Below are 12,733 nucleotides of genomic sequence, written 5' to 3'. Positions count from 1 at the left end.
TGGTCGACGACGTTTCGATCTCAATTCGTTGAGATCACCATCAGGACGTAAAAGTAATCACATTGGAATCCTGTCGTTGAATGGAAATGAATATGGTGGGAAATTCACACTGCAGAGTCTATGCACTATCACTATGGTAGGCGCTAGTTGAGCAATTCAATGCAGGAGGTATGTATTCCACTCCAATTGTAGGGATCGTGGCGATCAATCCACGCAGCTTGTGGCAGCACTCAATGTGGAGTTGGGGCTTTTCTCCGTGTGGCAGCACTCAATGCTGAATCGGGGATTCCTCCGTGTGGCAGCCCACTAGGGCCACTTCAGACCATTGTTACCTATCTTAAGCTTTAAGATGAGAAGAACATCCATTCACAGCTTGGATGATGGCTATCTGTGTTGCAACATGAGCCATCATCTGAAATAAACATTATTTTCAAAATACCGTACTCAAAAATATGATCCAATTGGACAGCGGCGGTTCGTCCGCTATGGCGGAGGATCGTCAACCCCCCCCTGCCAGCAGCCTCAAAATTTGAAAAATAAAACGATAATAAAACATTTTTATATCGTTTTATTGGTCGTCTCAGTGCTTAGTCTTGGGGGCAATGTCATCGTGATGCGTGATGGCTGTTACGGAGGGGGGAGTGGTGGGCACTGCTACCAGTGTGCATGTCGGTTTGGGTGGCCGTCTTAGTACGGCCAAACCGACATGCGCACTTAGCTGTCTCCAACCTGAGCTGTGTTGCTGGGTTGGAGACAGCAGGCACCAGCTCCTAGTCTCTCTGGGAGCGCAAATCGAGGGCACTCAGGCCAATCCTGACGCTGCTCTCATGCTGCCAGCAGCATGAGAGCAGCGTCTGGATTAGCTGCCGGGGAGTCTGGGAGACTGTCTGCAGATGACAGGAGCCAAAGAGGAGAAGAAGAGCGGCGATGCGGCAGGTACGTTATTTGTTTTTGTGTTTTGTTGTGTGTTATGCTGTCGTGCGGGTCCCGCCCCCTCTCCCTCCCCCACTAATTTGGTTTGACACCGGCCGCTACTGCTATTGGGTGTGGATTTTCTGACAACGATGTTCTGGGACCATCTTAACCCCTTCGCAGCGGGGGTAATTCCCCCGCTGTGCTAGGGGGTGGGGGGGGGGGGGAGGCGCACACAGCACTCCGTGCTCATGACGAGCTCAGCTCATCATGAGGCACAGTGCTCGTGTGCTCATGACGAGCTCAGCTTGTCACAGCCACATCCGTTTTCGTGGAACGTTCTGCACAGCAGGAGAATTTATTGTAAAGTTAATTAAAACCGTAATGAGCATACATCTCATTGGTATAGGTTCAGAACGGTGCACAGACATAATATCGACTCCAAAATATCGTTTGGACAGAATATCGAGTCAAAAATATCGTTTGGACAAAATATCGACAGGACAGAATATAGACAGCCAAAATATCGTTTTTAAGGTAAGTGAAGTAATATCGACTGTAAATAATATAGAAAGTGAAAATATGTAAGTATATAATATAGATAGTAAAAAAATTCGTTTTTATTTTTAGGGTTCAGGGTCAGTTTTGGGTTTTTGGGTAAAGGGGTATTTTTAGGGTTCAGGGTCAGTTTTGGGTTTTTGGGTAAAGGGGTATTTTTAGGGTTCAGGGTCAGTTTTCAGTTTTTGTGTAAAGGGGTATTTTTAGGGTTCAGGGTCAGTTTTCAGTTTTTGGGTAAAGGGGTATTTTTAGGGTTTAGGGTCAGTTTTCAGTTTTTGGGTAAAGGGGTATTTTTAGGGTTCAGGGTCAGTTTTGGGTTTTTGGGTAAAGGGGTATTTTTAGGGTTCAGGGTCAGTTTTCAGTTTTTGGGTATTATTTTATTATATTTTGTTACTATATATATATGTTTTAATAAATATGAAATAAAAAAATATTTATTTAACTTTCATTAATTATTTAATTATTATAAGTTAATTTAAGTAATTTTAAGTATATTTTAGTAATTAATTATTAATATTAATTTAATTTAACACTGTTTTTAGTAAATACGATATTTTTTACAACTATATTTTTGTAAACGATATTTTTAACTCGATATTTTTGTACTTACCTGTTTGTAGATAGAAACTCGATATTTTGACTGTCGATATTTTGTCAACGATATTTTTGATGGTCGATATTCTGTCCCTCGATATTATTTCAGTGATCCGTTCAGAACAGCAATTTAAAACAAAATCAACCGTTATAAAAACAGAGTGCAGGAGAAAGTGTAAAGTGCTGAAGCAGCATTTAAAAAAATGTCAAGGTTGTTATGATTTAATTTGGTGACAGGTGGGTGGTGGTGAAGTAGGTTTCTAACTTCGAACTGCTTGAGTATTTACGGACATTTTCCGTCGTGTATTAAGAATGTCTGTAGAGTTTGAAATGCATTGTATTCACACTCATAGACAATTTGTGTAAATTTTCCTAACCTTGAAGGTCTGTAGTATCTCTGTTTGATAATAGTACACAGATACTAGGGGTTGGGGAAATAACATATTCACATATTATTATTATTTTTAATTTTCATCCAAAATATTATTTTACAACTTATGCCACTGTTTTCTACATAGGTCCACCTAAACCGGCGACGTGTATTAAATGCGATATTTTGGTGTACAAGCCTCTGGCCAGTCTATGACTTTTCCTGAAAACACCAAAAATCTATTCATACTTGTGGAAATCAAAAGTGTGTGATTAAAGCATATTCTGCATCATTTATGCAAATGTACAAACACCTTTTCATGCTTAATATAGCGTTGTCATTGGCAAGAATAGTACAAATGCATAATTTAAGACGATTTTTCATTGTGACTCACGTGATTTCACTATGTCATTTACCACAATGAATACCATTCACCACCATGATCACAATGGTTGTCATCTTTTCTTTCAGTCACTGCAGCTGACTGCTTTGTGAACCTGTCCATGCCGTCCTCCACAGACCGAAAATTCACCACAAAGACCGTCTCAAACTCCACTGGCCCCTATTGGGGCGAGTCCTTCCAGTTCACCATCTACGGCAACATCAAGGTGGGCCACCATAAGCAATATTCATATTAACTTGGATTTCTAACTTCTTGCCACGGGCACTGGCCTTGTAGCTCTAGAAGTAGCAAATGTTACTAATACCTGACGTAGTGGTATCTATGTATGAACACTTAGAAGGCTGGGCGGAGGAAAGGACCGAACCTAGACTTTTCTGGTTACTCACTGGTTCCAGTAGCAGAATCGCTAGCCCAGTGATCTACCGTACTAGTTTGTAAATAGCCATTGGATGTGGTATCCACAGATATGTCTGGTTTCTCTATCTAAAATGCTTCTTGGTGAAGTTAGTAATATGGATATTCTTTTGGTTTTCACATTTGTTGGTTGATTTAGGACTATGGAGTAAATCCAGTTGCCTTCTTCAGGTTTGCCGTAGAGATGCCCAGTGCTTAATTTGAGCCTGTGGTTGCCAGTGAGACCTACCGGCACTCATTTGTGGGGACCAGCACTTATTTACGCTCATCAAACATTGACCAAGAGCAAGAGGGGAAAAACAAACACTGGGGAAATAAGGACGAAAAAGACGGGGGGAAACATCACAAATGGAGAAAGCAGGGCCCTACAAGAGAGAGAAAGGGTAGGGAGTGTCTGGTCGTGGATTAAAAAGTCATGAGGTGGATTCAAGTCTACGCATTTGGAGAGCCAACATTTAATAGCACTGTCTGGGAGCTTCTGAGCAGAGCTTTGGGTACAGACACTGACTCTTTTACAAAGTAAGCACTGGATATGTTTGAGCAAGTGAATAGAGTGCAGGAATAACAGGTCCAAGCATCTAATGCCACTGGTGGTAACAGTGTGTTTGTCACAAAACAATTCATAGTGGATTGACTGGGTGTCCCTGCATAAATAAATATCAACTTTGCTCTAGAGGACATCTGCGGACATCCTGGGAATCTTGAAAATGTTCAGTCCACCTTCAAGATGAACATGAATTCTGGATGAGTTTGGAAATGTTATTGACTTACCCAAACATGACTCAGAAGGGTTGTATGTCAGAAGAATATAGTCAGACATAAATAGTGTTCTTCAAATATCCATAACAAAAACATTGTCGAAGGGTTTTGAGATTTTCTTTACTTCAATTGGATGATATTTTAGTAAATAAAATTTAGGATACATTATTTATGTCACATTGTATTCTGTCTACAATATGCTGGTACCACACTAATTCAGAGGCCGTATCAGCTCCATATGTATATTCCATTGGGATCTGACAGATGTCTAGGTCGAATATATATACGAGGTAACCTGAAACATGGTTTTAATAGAAATAAACGTGAAAAGAACATTTTACAAAGTCAGATATGTCTTACTGAACTTCAAGAAGCCTCTTCTTCTTAAAATCAGTCACACAATAATGGCATTGTTTGTCTAAGATCCCAAGATGGTGTCAAGTCATAGACTTCCATTTCAAAGAGTAACTGTAGTGAAAATTAAAATGTTATAGATAATTTTGTTGCCAATATCTAGAGACAATACAGACCTCAAAGGATGCCACGGAAGAGGGAGATTTCTTTCTGAGACAGCTGTTCGACTGTTTTTATCTAGTCTCAAAAGATGATGGAAAGGAACACTAAGCCCAACTCCCAGGCATACTAGTGTTGCAGGGCCATAGACCCTGCCCATTGAGTCACTCCCCACTTTCACAAACATCTCAAGACAATCTGAAATAACTGTTTTGATTGTCAACCTCTCCCCGTGACCCAGGAATTGTTGTTCTATATAGTGCATGTGCCCCTTGTGCTTCCTGATGCTATTATGTCATGTTGGATTAGCCCACATTCACGATCACTCTTCCACAATTGATATTAATTCTTTCATAGATGATCTAAAAATTTCTTTCAGATACTAATAATACTGAATGAGTCCCACTTCCTTCTGCTCTCCAAGGTACTAGCTTACCGGAGTGCAAACCTGTACTCTTCCTCCCATACGCAGCTCTCTGCACAGCTCTCCCTTGCATTGTTTGTTTCTTCCGTTTTTGGTTCTGCTACAATTTCCAATTTCTTTACTCTTCACCTTCTCTTCACTGACCCTTCCATTCTGCCACCCTTATCTATCTCCATTCTTTGCTTCTTCTGCCTCTGAGACCCTCACGCTTCTTTTTCCTCCATGTTTGGTCATGTCTCCTTCACAACTAACACTTCTGTCCATCATCCTGACAATTTTCAGAAGATCTCACGCTTCCTTCCTTAGACATCTGTCAAGTTCTTCCAACACTACTTCATTTTCACCAGCAGAGACCCCTGCAATAGCTTCTCACTTGCTGTCTTGCCATGGCTCTTCTCTCCTCAGCATCCTTTTTTCCATGGCCGATGTCACATTCCAGTTGCCCGGCACTTCCACTCTTCAGTTCTTTTATATCAATCCTTATTGTTTACTATATCTCTGGGTTTTCAGACTTAGTTCAGTATTGTGATTGAGTTAACACAAAATTCCTCATGCTGTGGTAAATCTAGGCGTAATGCCTCTTTTCCAAAATTGTTAGTGCCTTTGTTGAGTGCATTATAGCCCTTATATTTAGGGTTTGGGTCATTTATATAGGGAATAACTTCAGTTAGGAACATTATTGGAAGTTTTTCTGCACTTTCCCCCAGGTAGTTACCACAATTTTTTTGCTGGTGGTGACCTGCACGTTACTTCAATTATGTAATGTGATAGTTACACATTACTGCATGTGGTATTACTCAACTTAGTTTTCTGAGTAAAAATTTTGGTGGAATATATCTAAAAATGTCCTTCTTGCCAGCTGTGCTACCCCCAGCTCCCGCACATGATCAGACCATTCCAAAGCTCCCCCTCATAAGGCCATTCCAAAGCTCCCCTATTGAGTCCATTCCAAAGCTCCCCTTCCTGAGGCCATTCCAAAGGACGAGTCTATTCTAAAGCTCCCCCTCATGAGGCCATTCCAAAGCCCCCCTATTGAGTCCATTCCAAAGCTCCCCCTCATGAAGCCATTCCAAAGCTCCCCTATTGAGTCCATTCCAAAGCTCCCCCTCATGAGGCCATTCCAAAGCCCCCCTATTGAGTCCATTCCAAAGCTCCCCCTCATGAAGCCATTCCAAAGCTCCCCTATTGAGTCCATTCCAAAGCTCCCCCTCATGAGGCCATTCCAAAGCTCCCCTATTGAGTCCATTCCAAAGCTCCCCCTCATGAGGCCATTCCAAAGCCCCCCTATTGAGTCCATTCCAAAGCTCCCCCTCATGAGGCCATTCCAAAGCTCCCCTATTGAGTCCATTCCAAAGCTCCCGTTCATGAGGCCATTCCAAAGGACGAGCCCATTCTAAAGCTCCCCCTCATGAGGCCATTCCAAAGCTCCCCCTCATGAGGCCATTCCAAGGCTCCCCTATTGAGTCCATTCCAAAGCTCCCCCTCATGAGGCCATTCCAAAGCTCCCCTATTGAGTCCATTCCAAAGCTCCCCCTCATGAGGCCATTCCAAAGCCCCCCTATTGAGTCCATTCCAAAGCTCCCCTTCATGAGGCCATTCCAAAGCTCCCCCATTGAGTCCATTCCAAAGCTCCCCTTCATGAGGCCATTCCAAAGGACGAGTCCATTCTAAAGCTCCCCTTCATGAGGCCATTCCAAAGGACGAGTCCATTCTAAAACTCCCCCTCATGAGGCCATTCCAAAGCCCCCCTATTGAGTCCATTCCAAAGCTCCCCTTCATGAGGCCATTCCAAAGCTCCCCCATTGAGTCCATTCCAAAGCTCCCCTTCATGAGGCCATTCCAAAGGACGAGTCCATTCTAAAGCTCCCCTTCATGAGGCCATTCCAAAGGACGAGTCCATTCTAAAGCTCCCCTTCATGAGGCCATTCCAAAGGACGAGTCCATTCTAGAGATACTCCTTCGGGAGTCGAGTCTAGCGCTATACAAACCCATAAATAAATAAATAAATAAATAAAGCTCCCCATGATGAGGCCATTCCAAAGCCCTCATTCATGAGGCCATCCCAATGCTCCCCATGACAAGTCCATTCCAAAGCTCCCCATGATGAGGCCTTTCCGGAGTTCCCGTTCATGAGACCATTCCAAAGCTCCCCATGACAAGGCCATTCCAAAGCTCACTTGATGAGTCAATTCCAAAACTCCCCTTAATGAGGCCATTCCAATGCTCCCCATGACGAGGCCATTCCAAAGCTTGCCTCCACTGACATCTTTCTGCAGAGTTTGATTTCTCTGACCTCCCAAACCAGATGCCACTTGTACTTTTCCTCTTTGCAGCCAGCTCCATACAAATATCCCAATAACTAAAACATTTATCTATGGCTAATCCTTCATTATCAGGTATCTTATAACTGTACGCACCATTCCCTCGCTGTTCATAAATGAGCTCAGTGCAGTGAATGAGATTTGTCACTTGTTGAACACACTTCATTTCATCAAAAGTATAGGAGTAGTGGGTGTGACATTACGAGCCTTTTCACCCTGATGACATCATAGGAAGTGACGTCATATGAACCTGGGCCCCGATTGTGAGCTGGTGGATATTTTTTGGGTATTTAAACAGAATATCGGAAACAGAAATATCAGGGACCAAAATATCCTGTCAAGAATATCGAGGACACAAATATCGTGAAGGTAAGTTTCTATATGTAAGCAAGCCTTATTATATATAACTTCACATATATGTACCTTGATGATATATATATGTATATCTTCTAGGTACGTGGAGTTAAGAATAGTAAATCTATACTTACTTATTTGCACTTTCTGTCTCCATATTTTATCCTCAATTTTCTTGACAGAATATTATGTCCACACAATATTTATGTTTCTGATATTCCGTCAGTGATCCTTTTTTTCAAACAATGTTTATTGAAATATGAAGTCTGGAGCATGTTACAACCCAGTTAATGATAAAGGATGTAGACCAACTAGCTAGTAGAACCTTCAAAGTTGAGGGTTAAGTTTGAAACCCAATGGTTCGAAAGCAGCCCACAGGTTCTCAGACAGACACACGCTACCCATGGCCAGCCCTCCATGGCGCCCATAGAATTGCCACCTCTACTTACCATGCTCTTCTGTCTCTCATTAGCACATCCTGCACATGTCACTCATGGACGAAGACATGATAACCAAAGACGACCACCTCTACACCATCTACTTTGACGTGGGTAAACTCGCGTCTGACGAGAGCGTCATGAAGTGTTTTTCTCTGACTCCAGAGGTGAGAATTGTTATTATATTCAAGGTGTTGGAGTAAGACTCATAACTGCTGTTTTCAATCAATTAGCTTTCATTATATATGTGTTTGTAGTATTTCTTCCACCTTTGGAATTGAATTCCCTTCAGTTGATAGTCATCCATCAATCTCTATTTTGGCAGAAACGAAGTTGTCTATATAGAAAATAGCATGTAGCTGCGACCCTATTAAATAAACATTGTACTTGGTGCACAGCAGGGCAAATTTATTTTGCAGCTTGTGCACTGGAGAATGCAGAAAACTAATTTTGCGCCAGGCTATAATATAGAAATATTTCAGCACCCGGGTACAATTAGAAGAAATTAATTGTGTGACCATTTTTAAACAGCAGTAGCACAGTTCTTCCTTAAAAATCAAGTTACTGTTGTAGTAAAGATTGTAACAAATAACGCCCTCTCTAGGAGTGACCTTCTTTAAAAAACTGAAAATAGAACAAGCTTTGATAATTATTTTGTTTATTGTGAAAAAATTTCAATAAGCAGTTGAAAAAATAGTACAACCTGATGTCTGCATGCTTGCTACTTAAGTATTGAATAATGAGGCAGGCTCATTTTGTCTCAAAATAAATCGAATCTGCAGCAGAAAAAAATATCAGGGTCTTGTCCGTCCTTGCCTCTTCCCTGCTAAGAAAAATAATCACACAGCTTGCGGAACATCCGCACTGGTGATCGCAAAGATGCCTGCTGTGCTTTATTTGTAAATAAGAAAGTTACAGGGCCCAGGTTATTTCTCTGGAGGCGGTCGCAGCTCCTACCACCTGCCTACTATACCAGCTATGACACTTCCTAGTGCTACCTACCAACCATCACACTCATACCAATTGAGCGTCCCATCTCAAGCTGTAAGGGTGGACTAAATGTGTTAGTCATTATGTTTCCAATGCATATGGAACTGTAAAGCACACTGCTGATTTTAAAAACAGACAGACAGCGACTCCACGTGGTGGACTGTCATAATTAAGTCTTCGTGTTTAAAAATTGTGCCAGTGCTGAGTATCGGCAAGCACTCAGACAAATTAAACACTGGATTCCAGAGTGGTCTAAGTGGCCATGGTACCACTTTGTTCGCCATAAGTTGGCAGGGTATGCTCAGGCGTGAGTCCCTTGCTCACTTTGCCACTGGATTCAAGCAAGCCGGGCTGAAGACGGCTGAAATGCCAGAAACCGGTCCTCGGAAGCTTCTTTCCGGTCCAGGGAAGGCATGGCTTGGCAGTTCGAGCTTGACTGTTCCCATGAGGCACAGGGTCAGACTGATTTGCATATGGCCATGTCTGAACTGGGGTGGCAGAGTGGGCTAAAGAACGGTGATGGATTAAACCCAGATCTGTTGACTGGGTGTGAGTGTTTGATTGGTTCAGATGCTCCGTCCATCACCATCCCCTTTTGTACCACTTTGTTCGCCATAAGTTGGCAGGGTATGCTCAGACGTGAGTCCCTTGCTCACTTTGCCACTGGATTCAAGCAAGCCGGGCTGAAGACGGCTGAAATGCCAGAAACCGGTCCTTGGAAGCTTCTTTCCGGTCCAGGGAAGGCATGGCTTGGCAGTTCGGCTGGACTGTTCCCATGAGGCACAGGATCAGACTGATTTGCATATGGCCATGTCTGAACTGGGGTGGCAGAGTGGGCTAAAGAACGGTGATGGATTAAACCCAGATCTGTTGACTGGGTGTGAGTGTTTGATTGGTTCAGATGCTCCGTCCATCACCACCCCCTTTTGTACTACATTTTTTAAAGAAGCACATTCATTAGCATGGTGTCCCTTCTAGAAGGTCATCTGTCACTAACGTGTTTGTTTTCTTGAAACCGAAAGTAAAACATCAGGATCATTCTGTAAGCAGTCCTGAGATGTGAGTACTCTTGATTACAACCTGAGGCTTCTACTAATCTTTATCTTCTTGTCCTGACAGGGAAAAGAGGAACTGGAGATGGAATTCAGAATGACAGAATCGTAAGTACCGAAGAAACATTGAACTCCATGAAGTAGTGTATGTTTATGCAACCAATAAGTAGTCCATGAAAACACGTAGAATTGATCCAATATTTAACCAATATGCTCATCATTTTGGAGGATAACTAAACAATAATTTTGTGGAACTTAGGGACATATTTATCAATGAGGTGCATCACCCTTGTGCCCTACAAGGGTGCAGAAGGTGACACAACGCCTAAGTCAGATATATCAAGCCACACCAGGCAGCACAAATCACTGCGTTGCGTTACTCTGCTATAGGGAGGCTTTCCATGGGGGAGCTTCGGTGTCCCTACGCATTCATTTAGGAATTTTGCCACATTCTCAAAGTTGCCATTACTGGTAGACCTGGGAATGCATCAAAATGCTATGCTTCCCCAGGTGAGGCGTAACGAGGAGAAATATCTTTAATTCGCCGAGGTTTTTCCTCTTTCTGTGTGTGCTGCAATCGGCAGCCACATGGAAAGAGGAAAATGCCTCAGAGGATTCTTTTTCGCCGGAAGGTACTCTTCCTGCACAATAACAATCCAGCTTACAATGCAGGATCCCTTCTACCGTAGTGCAAAGACAGCAATGCACTGTTAAGTGTTAAATACAGTGCATTCCTGCCCATCCCTTCTACCGTAGTGCAAAGACAGCAATGCTCTGTTAAGTGTTAAATACAGTGCATTCCTGCCCTTTCCCTTTCAGGAAGGTGGCTTGCTGCATTGCATTGCGTGAATTCTTGATAAATATGCCCCACAATGTTTTGCTTACTGCCTTGCAACTGGAGCAATGCACATCATGGTAACGAAAAAGTTAAACAATGTTATGCGTCACTTCTTTCTGTGATTGTCCCCTTCTCTAACTTAACTCTTCCATTAAAGCAAATGATCCTTTCTCCCTTATCTCTTCGTAAGAATTGCCCGTACAGCACATCTCTGTAGCATTAAAAATCAGCAAAACATTTTGGGCACATTACACAAACCTTCCCGCCTGCCTAGGCGAGCTGTGAAATCACTCCCTGGTGGTAAAGACAGAATAAAATCCAGTACAGGCAAAGCCAATAGGTCTCGCTTTTCTTAAACATGCAAACACAATGCTAATAGGTACATCTTTTTTGGGGGGGAGTGTTTGGTTATAGTTGACAACTTGAACTAAAGCAATATGGATGCTGGGAACTGTGCCCCTTATTGGACAGACTGCATTGGCAAAGTTAAACTGCACCCTCTGCGTAGAGTGTTATAAAAGGGAGTAAAAAATGAAGTTTACATTGTAAGTGGTGAACTAACAAGCCGTGAACAGCAACATATTGTATGGTATATACGTATGCCAATGAACCAATGTTTTGGTGCGGCCATAATAAATCTTTGTGTAGCAAAAAACTGTACATTCAACAACATGTTATCAAGACAGCAAAGTTAAACAAATGATCTTGCAAGGGTGATTTAATGAACACCTTTAGCCTACTATAAAGACAAATAGTATGTGTTTGTGTTTCTTAAATCAGCAAACCAGCAGTTAACATGTCGTCAAGTCAGTAAAATAAGTACATCAAAGAAAACACACTGATTCAAAGTCTACAAAAAAGTGATGGGTGGAATGCTTGAATTAATCTCACCCCACTGGTAATCACTTGGGCTGCATCCCTGCCCATCGTTGTGTTGCTCAACACGCCACCTCAGATTAGACCCAGTCATCCACATCGGCCTTGGTCGTGCTCCAATAGGAAAAGTTCAGACTGGACTGCCAGGCTGGTCCTCCCTGAACCAGAAAAAAAAAAAATACTTGGACTTGTATAGCGCGGCTATTCAGCCGTGAGGGTCTCTAGGGCTGTCCATCGACACGGGGAGATTAACAGCCTGATTCATGTACGGGCCGTTTTGCGTGGCCCTAATAGCGAATCATAGCGACTCGCTATTGAGGACACGCAAAACGGCATTCATGTAGGAATTGCTAAATAAATAGCGATTCCTACATGATCTCTATTTGCGAGTAGAAAATTGCTACTCGCAAAAAAAGGAATAACTCCCCATTCATTCCTATGGGCCAAAAGGCCCATAGGAATGAATGGGGAGTATCCCTCATTTGCGAGTAGCAATTTGCTACTCGCAAATCAGATAGCGATTTTAAGGGTGCCAGGGGTGTCCAAAGGACACCCTGTAGCACCCCTAAAATGCACATTTGAACAGGTGTTGCGCACACACATGTCCAAAGGACATGTGTGTGTGCAACATGCAACTTAGAAAAATGCTTTTAAAAGCATTTTTCTGAGTTTTTGCTATTTACCGAGAGGTCTGACCTCTCGGTAAATAGCGGCCCAAAAGTGCAAAATCGCAATTTTTTTTGTGTCATGAATAGCATTTGAGGAATCTCTATTAGAGATTCCTTAAATGCCATTCCTCGCAAATATGCGAATTCTTACATAGCGATTTTTGCATTTGGGATTGTGAATACCAAATGCAAAAATCGCACTCGCAAAGGGCCAGATTCTCAGAATCTGGCCCTTTTGCGAGCGCTTTTG

The 12,733-nt window shown here is 42.5% G+C and overlaps 1 protein-coding gene across 2 annotated transcripts in view; it reads left to right on the top strand.

The window, feature by feature from the left end:
- LOC144781029 (cytosolic phospholipase A2 epsilon-like) overlaps positions 1 to 12,733 on the top strand; it is a 162,345-nt gene that overhangs the window by 30,907 nt on the left and 118,705 nt on the right. For both annotated transcript variants that reach the window (XM_078659646.1, XM_078659645.1), the window contains exons 3-5: positions 2,906 to 3,042; positions 8,095 to 8,226; positions 10,169 to 10,209. In XM_078659646.1, coding sequence (XP_078515772.1) covers positions 2,906 to 3,042; positions 8,095 to 8,226; positions 10,169 to 10,209 — 310 coding nt within the window. The remainder of the gene's footprint in view (positions 1 to 2,905; positions 3,043 to 8,094; positions 8,227 to 10,168; positions 10,210 to 12,733) is intronic.

Source organism: Lissotriton helveticus, chromosome 9, assembly GCF_964261635.1.
Source record: "Lissotriton helveticus chromosome 9, aLisHel1.1, whole genome shotgun sequence".
NCBI classification, from domain to species: domain Eukaryota; kingdom Metazoa; phylum Chordata; class Amphibia; order Caudata; family Salamandridae; genus Lissotriton; species Lissotriton helveticus.
This window is presented reverse-complemented; position numbering and strand designations above follow the sequence as displayed.